General features: G+C 34.4%; 1 protein-coding gene and 1 long non-coding RNA gene across 2 annotated transcripts in view; one reads left to right on the top strand and one right to left on the bottom strand.

Moving 5' to 3' along the window:
- The window catches only part of LOC132398114 (MORC family CW-type zinc finger protein 3-like), a 140,526-nt gene extending 131,729 nt beyond the window's left edge, over positions 1-8,797 (top strand). Inside the window, exon 17 of the mRNA XM_059977112.1 lies at positions 218-8,797. Coding sequence (XP_059833095.1) covers positions 218-365 — 148 coding nt within the window. The 3' untranslated portion in view covers positions 366-8,797. The remainder of the gene's footprint in view (positions 1-217) is intronic.
- The window catches only part of LOC132398115 (uncharacterized), a 77,859-nt gene that overhangs the window by 43,155 nt on the left and 19,273 nt on the right, over positions 1-15,431 (bottom strand). The gene's annotated exons all lie outside the window — the stretch shown is intronic.

The raw sequence follows: 15,431 nt of genomic DNA on the forward strand, positions 1-15,431 counted from the left end.
ACAAGCATGAAATAAATAAAAATAATTCTTGGCTTCTGCCCCTTTCGTTTCCACTTCTGATGAAGGGTCTCAACACAAAACGTCAGCTGTTTATTCCCCTCTATAGATGCTGCCTGACTTGCTGAGTTCCTCCAACATTTCTGTGTGTGTTGCTCAAGATTTCCAGCATCTGCGTCATCTCATGTGTTTAAAAATAATTTCTGTTGTGTTTCAGCAGTGTACTGACAAAGCTGAAGTCATTGCGAATAAAGGTTGGGCACCTCTTGGGTTCTGTACTGCCGCACTTGGACTTAAAGGAGATCAGTTATGAAACAGATACAATTGATGACATTCTAGAAAAAGTCATAGAAGCAAATAAACTCTGAAACAAAACTCTCATATTGTGTCATCATGAGATAAACAACAGCTGACAAATATGTCTGACCAAAGTATATGTGGATTTGTAATGCTGTATCTGAGAAAAACAGAAATACGCGATAGCAGTGTACCTGAAGTATTTGCACACTTTTTACACTGACTACCAACCAAAAATACAAAATTGAATGTTTTGATAACTGTACCGGATTGGATGTATCCACTTGTAATTAAATTGTCAGAGCTGCTGGTAAATACAGAAATTACTGTTAATTTTCCTTGTTTTATTTACTCTTTTTATTACTCAAGTCTAAGGTACAAAATGTGCCCACCCAGCAGTAAAATGATTGAACATTTTTCTGAAGACATGAGGATATTGTGTTGCAAAGAGTGAAATCGAGTGTACAGGACTGGCTTAAACTAAAACTAATAATAAGCTATAAATACTGTAGAGGCTAAAGCAGATAGCTGTTGCCTCTTGTAGCCTTTGTGATATCAAGCTTGTGGATTTCTGAAATGTCTTGTATTGTACTGAGACATCTATGCTATTCTCAGTTGCTTTTAAGATTCCTGAAAAAAAGATTTTTTTTAACATTGTTATCAAAATTAATCTGTGATCAGAAAGTAAAGTACTAATGAGGGTCAATTTTTCTTTTTGCATCCTGTGGATATATGTTCTCTGGTGTTATTACAAGAGAAGTACATTCTCAAGATTCAGCTTTCATAACATCTATCCCTTACTAAATTGTTTTTCCTTTCTAACCAAAGCTATTAACAAGGTATTTTTTGCACTTATGAATAAACAGATCACTATGATTCCTTTGGCAGGGATGTGAACTAAAATATGAATTTGAGTGATCTTGAAGTATTTGGTTATATTTAAGGCCTATTGAATCCTACAAAATTTTGTTCTTATAGTTATTTGGATTGAAAGTACTCAGGCTTCCGAGGTGATAGCTGAAAACAAGACAAAATGTACTGGAAATACTCAAAAATAAGGCCACATTTGTAAGTGGAGAAAGAGTTAACATTTCAGACTGAATACTTTTTGTCTGATTATAGATCCCTCCCCACAAGATTATTGAGTTAGCTGTTAAGTATAGGAGGTGAATTTGCTTGGAATATTCCATAATCATCTGCTTTAATTTTGGAAGAAGGAGGAGTGGTGAAAATTCCCAAAGATATTCATTCCCAAAACTCCATCTGAATTTTAATAATCTAGTTTGATTGAGTAAGACTTGCTCATATTTGTTCATTATTGTTAAATTAGAGTGGAAATAAATGCATAAAAGGTGAAGGGGAACCCAGTGAACTGATTGGAATACCCTTTGCTTTTAATAAAATATTATTGTATGAAACATTGAACACAAAGGGAGAAGTTTCCTTTGGTTACTGGTGTTGAATATGTATGAGAACATTGATTGTCAGTTATGCATGCCCCCACCATTTTGGAACTGATGCTTCTTGATATGAGTGCAGCTGGCATCTGATATTCCTGCATAAATTTTGTTTTAGCAACCAAAGACAATTTTCACCCTGTAACTCCAGAAGGTCCATTTTCTCCAATGGGAGTGTAGCAGAGTATTAAGTTCTGACATCCTCAAAAACTTTTAAAAACTGTAGGCCTGAAGTTTTTAATATTCTGAGGATTGGCTACTACCCCCTATTATTTCACATCACTGCCAGTCACCCTGGCAGGCCTAAACGTTTAAAGCTAGGTTCCTTAAAACAGTTTTTTTTTAATAGCTAAGTAAGGTTGGCCATAGGAATGTCGCTTATTTCCATTTGATTTCTTTGATCTAAATTTGTTAACACATTTAGCAAAATATCCAGCCATGCAAAAAATGAATAATAAACCAACTTTTCAAACAAAAAGTACACTACAATTGCTTTTCCACCAATTTGCTCTTTTTGATAAGAGGGATCCAAATTTATAATTTGTTTACTAAATATACAATGGTCTGTTACATTTAGGATCTGTATTTTAATATTAATAATGAAAGGTTCCCTCTGAGTTCCAACTCATAACAAGACCTGTTTATAATTTGGTATCAAAGTAGCAATCCTAACTAAAGAGGAGTGAAAAATGACATTGACATGGAGTATTTTTATAGATATCCTGTTGCTTGTTGTACACCTTGATTCAATAAGCGATGTAATACATGGTAGAAGGATAGGTCAATGTTCTTCGCATTGGTGGTGATGAATTTAATTTAATACAATCTTGATAGTGATTCTGCAGAAGGCAAATGAGATAACCAGCAATATATTGAAGGAAGGACATGTAATAGTCAGGCCATAAGAAGTAATTTCTCTTCCTGTACAGATGGTTTTAAGTTTTTCTTTGTGTTCTTTGAGCTTCAGAACAGTGTTCTTTAAATAATGTGGCACCTCAAAGAGAGTATCATCGGCAAAGCAACTCGTTTTCAGTTAAAGTATTAGTCTGGAATAAATGATAAAATCCTGGATTGATCTTTGAATATACAGCTTTGCATCTTAGGGAACAGTTTTGTGAGGGAAATAGTAATTTGATAGTTGTAGCTCTGTGTGAACACATCAGAGTGAGAGTTAAATTCCACCTTATTAAATTAAAAAATTGTGATTAATAAATAGAACAACCATGAAAGCTGCTGTTTTGTCATTAAATCTTTGATTTGTCACTGGTTATCCTCACAGAGAAGAGCATGCCAGCCTGTTCAGTCAAATCTAATGTGCAGTATCATGTTAATTGTTATTTTTAATGGTTTCCAAAGTGGACTCAGTAGACATTCAGAAGAATGGTTAAGAAGAGGAACACTTCTCAGCAAGTAATTTTGTCACTTTAGTCCACATCCCTGCAAATCTTTATAGGATGAAATTTTGAAGTTGAGTCTGAAGACTGTTAAAATGATATTGCTTTGCTCTACACCTAGCCATGCTGTCTTTGACTCGCTATTGCTTGCTACGAAAGCTAGTTTATCGAAGCATAGTCCACATATATTTAGAAGAAAAATGTTAAAAATTGAATTTGATTACACTCAGTACAAATTGATTACAATCTCACTAGATTGCAATTTTGCTACAAATATTTAACTAAAAGATCAGCACAGCTTTCTTCTACAGCTCCAGAATTTGTTTTTTAGTTTTTAAATTTATATTCCATAATAATATTTGGAATGTTATTTCATTGTAATTCATCTGAATATTAAGCAACATTAAAACGTATATATGCTTTTGTATAGTCACATAGTCATGCCCCTTATGAATATGGAATATAAGTAATGTTTTAGTGATTGCAATTACGGAATTACAGATTGTCCACAGATAAAATAATTCCACCATCCACCTTTTCCCAAATGGAATTTCTTCTTTAGTATGGAATGTAATCATACATGTTTATCATTTTAAAAAGTATGTAAACATAGATTTAGTTTAAATGGTTTTGCCTGTGGAAAGTTATGCTACTTGTGTTGTGAAAGCTAAGATACATTTTGAACTAATGTTCATAAGTTTACAGAATTTTTGTTTAATATGCTCTGTGTCAGAATTAGCCTCATCACTGTTGCACACTACCTCCATCTTCATAAAATAAAACCCCCTCTGTGTTGCATACACTGTAATGTTCAACTCACAACAATATTGGGAGAACTGTTAACTAGAGTTTAACGCATCCGCACAAATAGGAGGAATGAAAATGCTATAGAGAAGTATTAAAGCGCTGGGCAAAATGCAGTTGGACTGCCATCAAATGATCTTTGCTGCTGAAAATCAAAAATATTTCCAATTCCCAGCCTTTCAATGTCATCCTCTTTATTGGCAGCTAAAATGTATAAACATTAAAAATTCAAGTTGATTTAGCGGAAAGGATGTAGCGAATTTTCTTAACTACTATATCACAAAAGATAATTTCCAAGGAAACAATTACAAGCCACTCAGACTTGAGGATTAATTTTTCCTCTATCAGTAAATGAAGTAGGCAGTCATGTTATTTCATTAATCACTTACTTGCAGACCCTGCTTATTGGTAAAACTATTACATGGAATCAAATTATTAAAAGAGGAGTGTTTTAATTTTTTTGTCTAATTATGTGGACTTGAGTTTATTTCCATGATCTCACTGGTTGGGGGAAAAGGGACAGAATCATTATCTAGGGACTATTTTTGTTTTCTCCAAACTCACCTTCACGTGATCTACCAATGACAGTCAGAACAACACCTGGAGGTTGTCAAGGAACTTAACTGGATCATTATAGCTTTTGAGGAAAACTGCCATTCTTAACCATTCCTGTCTTGATAAGAGTGCAAATCCATTCCAAAATGTTTAACAAAACAGTTTCCATTGTAAACTTTTCTAGTAGTTTACTCAATTTTAATAACCAATTTGCAGTTTTTGATAAAGGATTTTAAACATCTAATACTGCCATTGAATTTTCAGAATGCTTTAGGAGGACCGGTGAATTAATTTTGTTCAAGGTAGGAGAAATAATATCTGAGATTCTAAGCAGCTTTCCAGTAGTTAACAAGCTATCAGAGGCAAGAAAAGGATGAGAATTCTACGTGGGAAAGTGTAGGCCTAAAGAACATAAGAAACGGGAACAAAATCAGGTGACTAGTCCCTGGAACCTGTCATTCAGAAGCATCATGCTGATCCAATCTTGGCCTCAGCTCCACTTTTTCAGCACTTGCTCCATTTTCCTTGACTCACTTGTGGTCAGTCCATTTCTACGTGGAATATAATGATGCCTCCTTCTCAGCTCTTTATGGTAAAGAATCCCAAAGATTTTTAACTCAAAGAAGAAACTCCTTCTCTAAATATTCTGAAATTTGTGCTCCTCTACTTCATCAAAAGAGGAAGCACTCTCTTAGCACCACCTGTCAATCTCAGACTCTCACATTCTTCAACCAGATCACCTCTCAATTTTCTAACCTGCGCAAACTCTCTTTATTAGTCAACTCCTTTATCTTAGGAATCAACTTAGTATACCTATGCATTGTCTCCGGTGGATTTTTAAAGATGGGAACTCAAACTCTATATGGTACTCTAGGTCCAGTCTCACCAGTTCCCTGAAAGTTGCATCAGAACTTTCCTACTTTTATACAGCATACCCTTTGCAGTTATAGCCATTGTCTCTACAGTTGATGTCAGAAGTTTATGTACACCTTAGCCAAATACATTTAAACTCAATTTTTCACAATTCCTGACGTTTAATCCTAGAAAACATACCCTGTTTTATGTCAGTTAGGATCACTACTTTTTTTTTAAGAGTGTGAAATGTTAAAATAATAGTAGAGAGAATGATTTATTTCAGCTTTTATTTCTTACATCACATTCCCAGTGGGTTAGAAGTTTACATACACTTTATTGGTATTTGGTAGCATTGCCTTTAAATTGTTTAACTTGGGCCAAACGTTTTGGGTTGCCTTCCACAAGCTTCTCACAATAAGTTGCTGGAATTTTGTTCCATTCCTCCAGACAGAACTGGTGTAACTAAATCAGGTTTGTAGGCCTCCTTGCTTGCACAAGCTTTCTCACTTCTGCCCACAAATTTTCTATCAGATCGACGTCAGGGCTTTGTGATGGCCACAACAATACCTTGACTTTGTTGTCTTTAAGCAACTTTGCCTCAACTTTGGAAGTATGCTTGCGGTCATTGTCCATTTGGAAGACCCATTTGTGACCGAGCTTTAACTTCCTGGTTGATGTCTTGAGATGTTGCTTCAATATATCCACATAACTTCCCTTGCTCATGATGCCATCTATTTTGTGAAGTGCACCAGTCCCTCCTGCAACAAAGCACCCCCACAACATGATGCTGCCACCCCCATGCTTCATGGTTGGAATGGTGTTCCTCGGCTTGCAAGCCTCGCCCTTTTTCCTCCAAACATAACAATGGTCATTATGGCCAAACAGTTCAATGTTTGTTTCATCAGACCAGAGGACATTTCTCCAGAAAGTAAGATTTTTGTCCCCATGTGCATTTATAAACTGTAGTCTGGCTTTTTTATGGCGGTTTTGCAGCAGTGGCTTCTAACTTGCTGAGCAGCCTTTCAGGTTATTTCGATATAGGACTCGTTTTACTGTAGATATAGATACTTGTCTACCTGTTCCCTCCAGCATCTTCACAAGATTCTTTGCTGTTGTTCTGGGATTGATATGCAATTTTTTTGCCAAAGTGCATTCATCTGTAGGAGACAGAATGCATCTCTTTCCTGAGGTGTATGATGGCTGCGTGGTCCCATGGTGTTGATACTTGTGTACTATTGTTTGTACAGATGAACGTGGAAATTGCTCGCAAGGATGAACCTGACTTATGGAGGTCCACAATCTTTTTTCTGAGGTCTTGGCTGATTTCTTTTGATTTTGATTTTAAACTTCTGACCCACTGGAATTGTGATGTAGTCAATTAAAAGTGAAATAATCTGTCTGTAAACAGTTGTTGGAAAAATTACTCGTGTCATGCACAAAGATGTTCTCAACATCTTGCTAAAACTATAGTTTGCTAATTTGAAATCTGTGGAGTGGTTAAGCAATGAGTTTTAATGACTTCAACCTAAGTATATGTAAACTTCTGACTTCAACTGTACATGCCCACCGTTCATATTTCATAGATGTCTTTGAGCCACACATTTTACAACCTCTGTATTTAATTATTTTTGATTCTTCTGTCCAAACTGGAAAACTTCATGTTTTTCCAAAGTTATCTTCTATTTTGCTCACTCAACCTGACTATATCTCTTTGAAACCCTTTTTTGGATACCCCTAATCCACCCATTGCTTGTTCATCAACAAAATTGGCAACTGCATAATGAGTCAGTTCGTCTAAGCTATCAACACATTTTAAATAGTTGACATAGCACTGACTGCTTACTGATAGCCAATTGCAACATGACTATAATCAATCTCTGTTTTAGACCATTCTGCTGGAACCACTCCTTTTATCAGTTTATTACTTGCAACTCTAACGACACTTCGAGAAACCCATCTACTGATTACTTTAAAGATCGATAGTGAACTCTTCGCAATGGAAGAATTCCTAAGCAATAGATTGGAAGTATTAAGATTGCATAATCTAATGCTAACAGCTGTATGCATTCCAGGGAGATGTTGATTTTCTAACTTCTAACTTCAGTGGCTTTATTCCATAATCAGTTGTGGGTTTCAAGTATTTCAATTAAGTAGCTATTTGCATTCCTTTCAAGGTTCATGTCATCAGTAGAATGATAATATTTAGTACTGAAAGGTGAGATACTACTTGTAACCATGTTTTGTAACAATTAGCCACTGTCATACCCTTGGCGCTGATGAAGATTAAGTATTTCATTATATTTTTATAATCAATAAATATTAATAACCAAGTTACTAATGAGAAAATTGCGGGGGGGGGAGGGGGAAGTCCCAATTCCAGTTGCAAACTGAAGTGAGTTTCTTTTGAAATTCTGCTGACCATTGAAATAGAGGCGGGGGTAAAAGTAATATCTATGATGCTATTGTTTCTCTTTGTGCAAGTGCTGAGGTTAAATTTAGATTAGTAGGTGTGGTATAAACATGAGACAGAAATGATCCAAATTTAGATATTTAATTTGTGATCTTTTAAATTCTGAAATGTAGAATTATAGGATCCCAATATGTGGAGAAAATTTAACTGGAAAACCCTGTACTAACAATTACAATCTTATTTTAAAAAAATACACAGGGATTTTCTCTATACATTTGCATTGCAAAATCTGGCAAGAATGGAGAAGGATTTAAAACATGATTTATAATATGTTTGCTTTGTTGCTGATATTACTTAAATGAAAATCTAAAGAAAATTAAATTTTAACAATTTCGAAGCTAAATTGTATGACCCAAACCCAAGTGACAGACCCAAACTTAATTTCATCGCTTTGGAAATGCAATCTGTACACTCATTTCATTTTTAATGTTAATTTTTTCATTACTTTGAATAAAGTAAAATGTTTGTTATGTTACTATTAAATTAATATTTATTGTTTGATATTTACAGAGGGCTTTATTGTGTTTGTAAGTGGCATTTTAATTGTAGAAGCTTTCATTACGCGGTTGTGTGCAGTGACAAGGTAATTAATATTTTATGTCCATGATTGTGGCTCATTGAACTGAAAGAGTCTTTTTGAAGAGTATTGTATTTGTTTAAGATATGTTTAGTATACCTGTTGGTCATAAATATACAAAGCCATATATTGAATTAACAGGTGAATTTTCTTGGCCCTCTTGATAAAATTTATGTTCTTTTGTACCATGCAGCCCTCCTAAATGTTCTAAACCTGTGATTCAATGTCTTTTTCCAATAGGAACACTAGAAACTACTATGAGATTTCCCTTTTATTTTAGGAATATGCATTAATGTGATTTAATTACACACCTTGTAGTCCAAATATGATGCTGCCATACAAACTTTTTAAAAAATGTTTTAAATACCATGTAAATAAAGAGGGATAAAAATTACAAGCATTTGGTGTATTGTTTTCATTTGCTTACATAAGTGAAAAGATCTTTGCAGGCAACACCAGAGAGTATGAGAGCAATAATAAATCAGCCATGATGGAATGGCAGAGCAGACTTGATGAGCCAAATGGCCTAATTCTGTTCCTTTGTCTTATGGATACTAATTCTCAAAGGAGGCCTATGAGAGAGTTTAACAGTTTTAGGGATTAACATTAATAACCCATTTTTGTGTATACAACCTTAGGTGCAAAATAAAAATAGTTGGAATAATTGAAGTGCATATGGTTTGGAATGAAGTGGATTTTTGTTGTAAAAAAACATGCTATGTTAGTTCCAAGCTGTACCTTTATGATGTAAACTAAGGCACTGGTTTACATTTAGACTTGCAGTGCACCCACCAACTATTTGCTGGTGACTCATAAATTAGTTCCTATTGATGAGGTTATTTGCCCAGGAGAAAATAGGAGCCACTACAAACACGCCTGGAGCAAGATCAGAGTAGACATGCATCACAAGCCTTAGAAGATCAGTTTTGGGTGTTAATAACTCTGCTTATTGATTGTTAGTTTCTTATTATAATTTGCCAGGAATGGCTTCACAATCATGTTTGGGACAAAGAAGTGGGTAGCCATGCAGAAAGCCTTCGTATTCATGATTATGTCATCTGATGCCAGTTGATTAACACAGACGTGCAACATTACTAATATGCCAACAAAAATAGAAATTCTGAAAACATCTGTGGGAAGAGAAACCAGCTAAATGTTTCCTGTCAGGGACCTGTCCTCAGAGCTGGGATGTAAATATGATTCCCCAGTTCTGAGGAAGCAAGTTGGCCTAAAACACTGTTTTCTCTGTCCACAAAAGATACTGGATTAACTTAAGTTCTTCCAACATTGCTGTTTTTGTTTCAGATTCCAGCATTTGCAGAATTATAGTAGTGCACAGGACTCTCAAATAAGCCTTCCGAAACTGACTGTAACCTTACAAAACCCCTTTTGCAGGTGACTTCAGAATCAGGTTTACCTATATGTTTTCATACTCGTTGCTTCCTTGTGACTATTTCCAATGTAATGATATTATAATCACTGTTCCCATAACACTATCCTACTGAAACAAACTGCAAGGTCCCACTTCATTTCACAAAACTACATCGAATGTAACTTCCTCTTTGTCAAGCTGGAGAAACAGTGGCTCAGGAAGTTCATTTGCACACATTTCAGTAAATCCCCTTTTTTGCCATTTGCAATGTTATCCATCCAGTGTACATTTGTATAATTGAAGTGCTTCAGTACTAGTTCTTGCTTCTTTATTAACATCCTCTGATATATAAATTATAAACTTTCTTTGTTCTTTAATGTTAACAATATAGTCTGATTTGTTAGCTAATTATCATTTACCATTTCTGTAATAATTTTATTTTTTCATTCCTACATTTGTTCTTCCCTATATTTCCTGGATAACTAATATTCACAGTTGCCCCTTTTTCTGAATCACCTCCTCCCACCCCACTTTCGTTGTGGTAAAACATTGTGATTTGTATCAGCAGCCTTGCACATTATTTATAGAATTGTATACAATTAGTACATATATTCCAAACACATTTTGGATTGTTCTTTATTTACAATTAGTCTATCCCATATTTGTTCTGAGCTACTTGATCATCTTTTCCACTCCTCCAAGAACCTTGATTTCCTCCTATGCTTTTATCCAGGGGCCCCGTAACAGATTGCCTTACTAGAGGTAAATTACATGGCACAAATGCCTTAAGATATACAGTAAGTTAATCAACTTTATTCACCATATACTTTTACATACATTAGGGATTTGCTGTTTTGCATTGGCATGACATGCAATAAAAACATCAATTATTAAGAATAAATAATTATAAATTAGTGTTAGAAATATGGATATAGAATAAATATGTAAAAATGCATAAAAACCAGCATGTATATACAATGTAAATAATATTATAAAAAGTAGAATGGCGATTTGATTCTACCTTACTACAAGATCCGGATTTCAATAAATTTATGAAGGAACAGATTGATCTCTTCTTTTCAACTAATTCCACGGATGAAATTTCTTGCAGAACACTTTGGGACACTCTTAAAGCATATATATGTGGACAGATTATCTCCTATTTTGTTGGTTTGAGAAAACGTATTAAGAAGGAAACTCTTTTATTGGTTGATAAGATTAAAGAAATTGACAAGAAATATTGCTCCTAGTAATAGGAGCTTTACAAACAAAGGGTTGAGCTTCAAATGGAACACAGTTTATTACTTACATCTTCGATTGAAAATCAATTAATGAAAACTAGAAGTAATTTTTATATACATAGTGATAAATCGGGTAAACTATTAGCTAACCAATTGAAGAATGCTTTGGTTAAACATCAAATTATTAAGATTCGCCAACAGAATGGTGAACTGACAGTTAATCATGATGAGATAAATCTTTTCAAGATTTTTATACCCCCTGTATCATTCTGAATTTCCTTATGATCATAATACCATGCATGATTTTTTAGGGAAATTGAATTTTCCAAAATTATCATCAGAAGAACTTTTAATATTAGAAACTCCTATTACGGATGTAGAAATTAAAGGTGTTATTTCCTCTATGAATTCCAGGAATGCATCAGGTCCAGATGGGTATACAGTGGAATTTTTAAAGTTTTTTTCCTCAACTCTTTCTCCTTGGTTATGCAGGGTTTTTGAAGAAGCAATTAGACTAGGTAAACTACCACAATCTTTTTATAGAGCTTCCATTTCTTTAATATTGAAAAAAGATAAAAGACCCTACTGATTGCGCATCCTATAGACCAATATCTCTATTGAATGTAGATTCCAAGATCTTTTCCAAGTTATTGGTGACCAGGCTGGAGAAGGTATTACCTCAAATTGTCTCGGAGGATCAAACTGGTTTTATTAAAAATCATTATTCTTTTTTCAATATTAGGAGATTATTGAATATTGTTTATACTCCTTCACGCAGCACCTCAGAATGTGTCATTTCATTAGATGTGGAGAAAGCATTTGATAGGGTTGAATGTCCATATTTATTTACTGTGCTTGAGAAGTTTAATTTTAGTCCGACATTTATATCCTGGATTAAATTGATATATCATACTCCAGTAGCCTCGGTTTTTACTAGCAATCAAAGATCTCCCTTTTTTCATTTATTTCAGGGTGCCAGGCAAGGCTGTCCTCTTAGTCCTTTATTATTTGATATTGCTCTGGAACCTTTGGCAATTGCTATTAGAGAATCACCTAACATTTTTGGCATTACTCGCGGGATGGATATACATAAGTTATCATTATACGCAGATGATTTGTTGTTATACATTTCTGATCCTGAGAAATCCATTCCTGCAGTTATATCATTATTGGCTCAGTTTAATAATTTTTCTGGGTATAAATTGAATCTTAATAAGAGTGAATTGTTCCCCTTAAATAGACAGGTTCCAAATTATGGAAATTTACCTTTTAAATTAGTTAATGACTTTTTTATAGACTTGGGGATTAAAATTACAAAAAATCTTAAGGAGTTATTCAAGTTAATTTTTTACCCTTTATTGATCAGATTAAATGTTTGTTTACTAAATGGTCACCATTGTCTTTACCTCTGATAGGTCGGATTAATGCTATTAAAATGATTATTTTACCCAAGTTCTTATATATATTTCAAGCGGTACCAATTTTTATTCCAAAATCCTTTTTTGACAATGTTGATTCAAAAATTTCCTCATATATATGGCAGAATAAAAATCCTAGATTAGGTAAAAGATATTTACAGAAGTCAAAGAAGGAAGGTGGATTGGCATTGCCTAATTTTAGATTTTATTATTGGGCAATTAATATTCGATATTTGAATTGTTGGTTAAGGGATTTGGATTTATTTCCTACCCCTCATTGGGTAAATCTGGAAACTAAATCTGTACAGGGATTTTCATTGGGCTCTATTTTAGGGACTTCTCTTCCCTTTGCTCTTTCTAAATTGCATAAACGAATTGACAATCCGATAGATAAACACATTTTACGTATATGGTTTCAATTTCAGAAATTTCTTGGGTTGAATCAATTTGTTCTTGTAAATTCCTATTGTATCCAATTTCTTTTTTCATCCCTCTATTATGAACTGAGCTTATTCAGCTTGGAAGACGAAAGGTATACTACAATTTTCTGATTTATTTTTGGATAATTGTTTTATGTCTTTTGAACAATTATCTAATAAATATAATTTGCCTAGTTCTCATTTTTTTAGATATTTACATATTAGGAATTTTTTAAACACTGTACTTCCTACCTTTCCAAATCTTGTTTCTTCAGGTATTTTGGAGAAATTGTTAGAACTAAATCCTTTTCAGAAAAGTGTAATATCAAATGTTTACAATATAATTATGAAAATACGTTCAGAGGCCTTTTATAAGATTAAAAATGATTGGGAAAGAGAACTTAACCTTACTATCCCTATTGTGAATTGGGATAAAATTCTTCAGTTAGTTAATTTATCCTCTATATGTGCTAAACATTCATTGATACAGTTTAAAGTTGTGCACAGGGCTCATATGTCCAAGGATAAATTGGCTTGTTTTTATTCCCATATAAATCCTGTATGTGACAGATGTCATTCTGAGATAGCTTCTTTAACTCATATATTTTGGTCATGTCCACTTTTGAGAAAATATTGGAAAGACATTTTCTATATTATTTCCAGGGTATTGAACATTGATTTATAACCTCATCCTATTACTGCAATCTTTGGATTACCAATGATAGAGTCAATTCATTTATCTTCTTCTGCTTGTCGGATGATTGCATTCCTTACATTAATGGCTAGAAGATCTATTTTGTTGAATTGGAAAGAAATTAAACCCCCTACCATATTGGTTTTCTCAAACTATTTTATGTCTAAATTTGGAAAAAATTAAAAGTGTCATATATGACCCTTCTATTAAATTTGAAAAGACTTGGAGGCCATTTTTTCAATATTTTCACATGATGTAATTTGACCCTGTTCCAATCCTATTTGTTTTTCCGGTTTTGATTTTATATATATATATGTTGAGAGGATCGGAAACAGCCCATTTTTTTCTTCCTTTTTTCCTTTTTTTTCTTTATTAGTTAGTGGTTAGTTTGTTAGATTAGTTTTTCTTAGGGTAATAATTTTTTTTTCTTTTTTTCTCTTTTCTGTTTTTTTCAACATGATACACCTTTTTTTTGTTTTGTTTATATGATAGTTGTATCATTCATGATTTGAGAAGTCTTAACTATATTGTACTTATTGCTTGTGTATCCTTTTATGTTCATTTTAATTTTGTAATCCCAGTAACTATGTATTAATCTTATCATGTTGATATTAATAAAAAGATTGAAAAAGAAAAGAAAGAAAAAGTAGAATGGTTGATCAGATTAACTGCTCGGGGAAAAAACTTCTAAAACGGCATGCAGTGTTTTGTTTTAATAGCACCTATAGCACTTTCCTGAAGGGAGTTTTTGGAAAATCCAGTTTGCTTGGTGGGCAGTGTCTGCAGTGATTTTCCTGCCAGCTTCTTGTCCTGGGCACGTACCAGTCTTATAGTGATGGTAGACTGCAGCCAATGACTTTTACTGTTGTCTTGTCAGTACGCTGAGTTTTTGTATATTGTGAGAGGATGTTGCACCAAATCAGACAGTAATGACTGATCTGAGGATGCTCTCTATGATGACAGAGTAGAATTAGATTAGTATGTTCAAGGAAAGATGGAATTTTTACCAATTTCTGCAAGAGATATCCTTTGCCAAGCCCTTTTTTGATGAAGGAGCTACACTTCTCCCACATGAGGCCCTGCATGTAAAATAATGATGGCTTGATTGTCGAAGTGGTACCGGCTGTACAATTGTTGATAATGAGTGGGTGGAGAGGAAACGAATTTCTGCTCAAGTCAATAAGCATCTCCAAGGTTTTGAGGCCATTCAGTTCCAAGTTATTGTGATTGCTAGCCTGTTTACTCCTTGGTGGTATATGAACACGTGATCTCTGGTGATTTATCCTATAACAGTGGTGTCATCCACAAACTTTTCCAATTTAACTGATCAATCACTGGATACACTGTCATTGGTGTATAGAGGAAATAGCAGGGGGGGTGGGAGAAAACACCTCCCCTGTGGCACACCTGTGCTGGCTGTGTGGCATGTGGAGATATTCATTGAGGTAAGTCATGAATGATGACCATTCTGAGTGTAGACCTGCCACTTGAAGATTTATCAGTGTCACGGTGTCAGGCCTATCCATTTAGTATAAACCCGTGGGAACAAAAGCAATTATCCACATTCATGGCTGCATTAGGGATGTTGTGGTAAAGAAAATCAGTATGAGTTAGTGGGTTAAAAATGAGTAAAGTGAGGCTGTGGGCAAGGCAAAGTTGAAACGGTAGTGACTGGTGTTGGAGGCTAATGGTTGGTGACTGGAGAACACTGATGGACACTTTCAAGGTAGCTTGCTTGATCACAGTCTTTGGGAGCTGCTCTGGAGGCACTTTGTAAATAGTGTGATACAGAGCAAGCAGTGCAATTAAACCTGTCTGGGTTGGGAATAGCTGATTGTCATATTTCAGAGTCACACTGCCACAGCAAGCCCGTATTGAAAT

Source organism: Hypanus sabinus, chromosome 8 (genome assembly GCF_030144855.1).
Source record: "Hypanus sabinus isolate sHypSab1 chromosome 8, sHypSab1.hap1, whole genome shotgun sequence".
In the NCBI taxonomy this organism is placed as follows: Eukaryota; Metazoa; Chordata; class Chondrichthyes; order Myliobatiformes; family Dasyatidae; genus Hypanus; species Hypanus sabinus.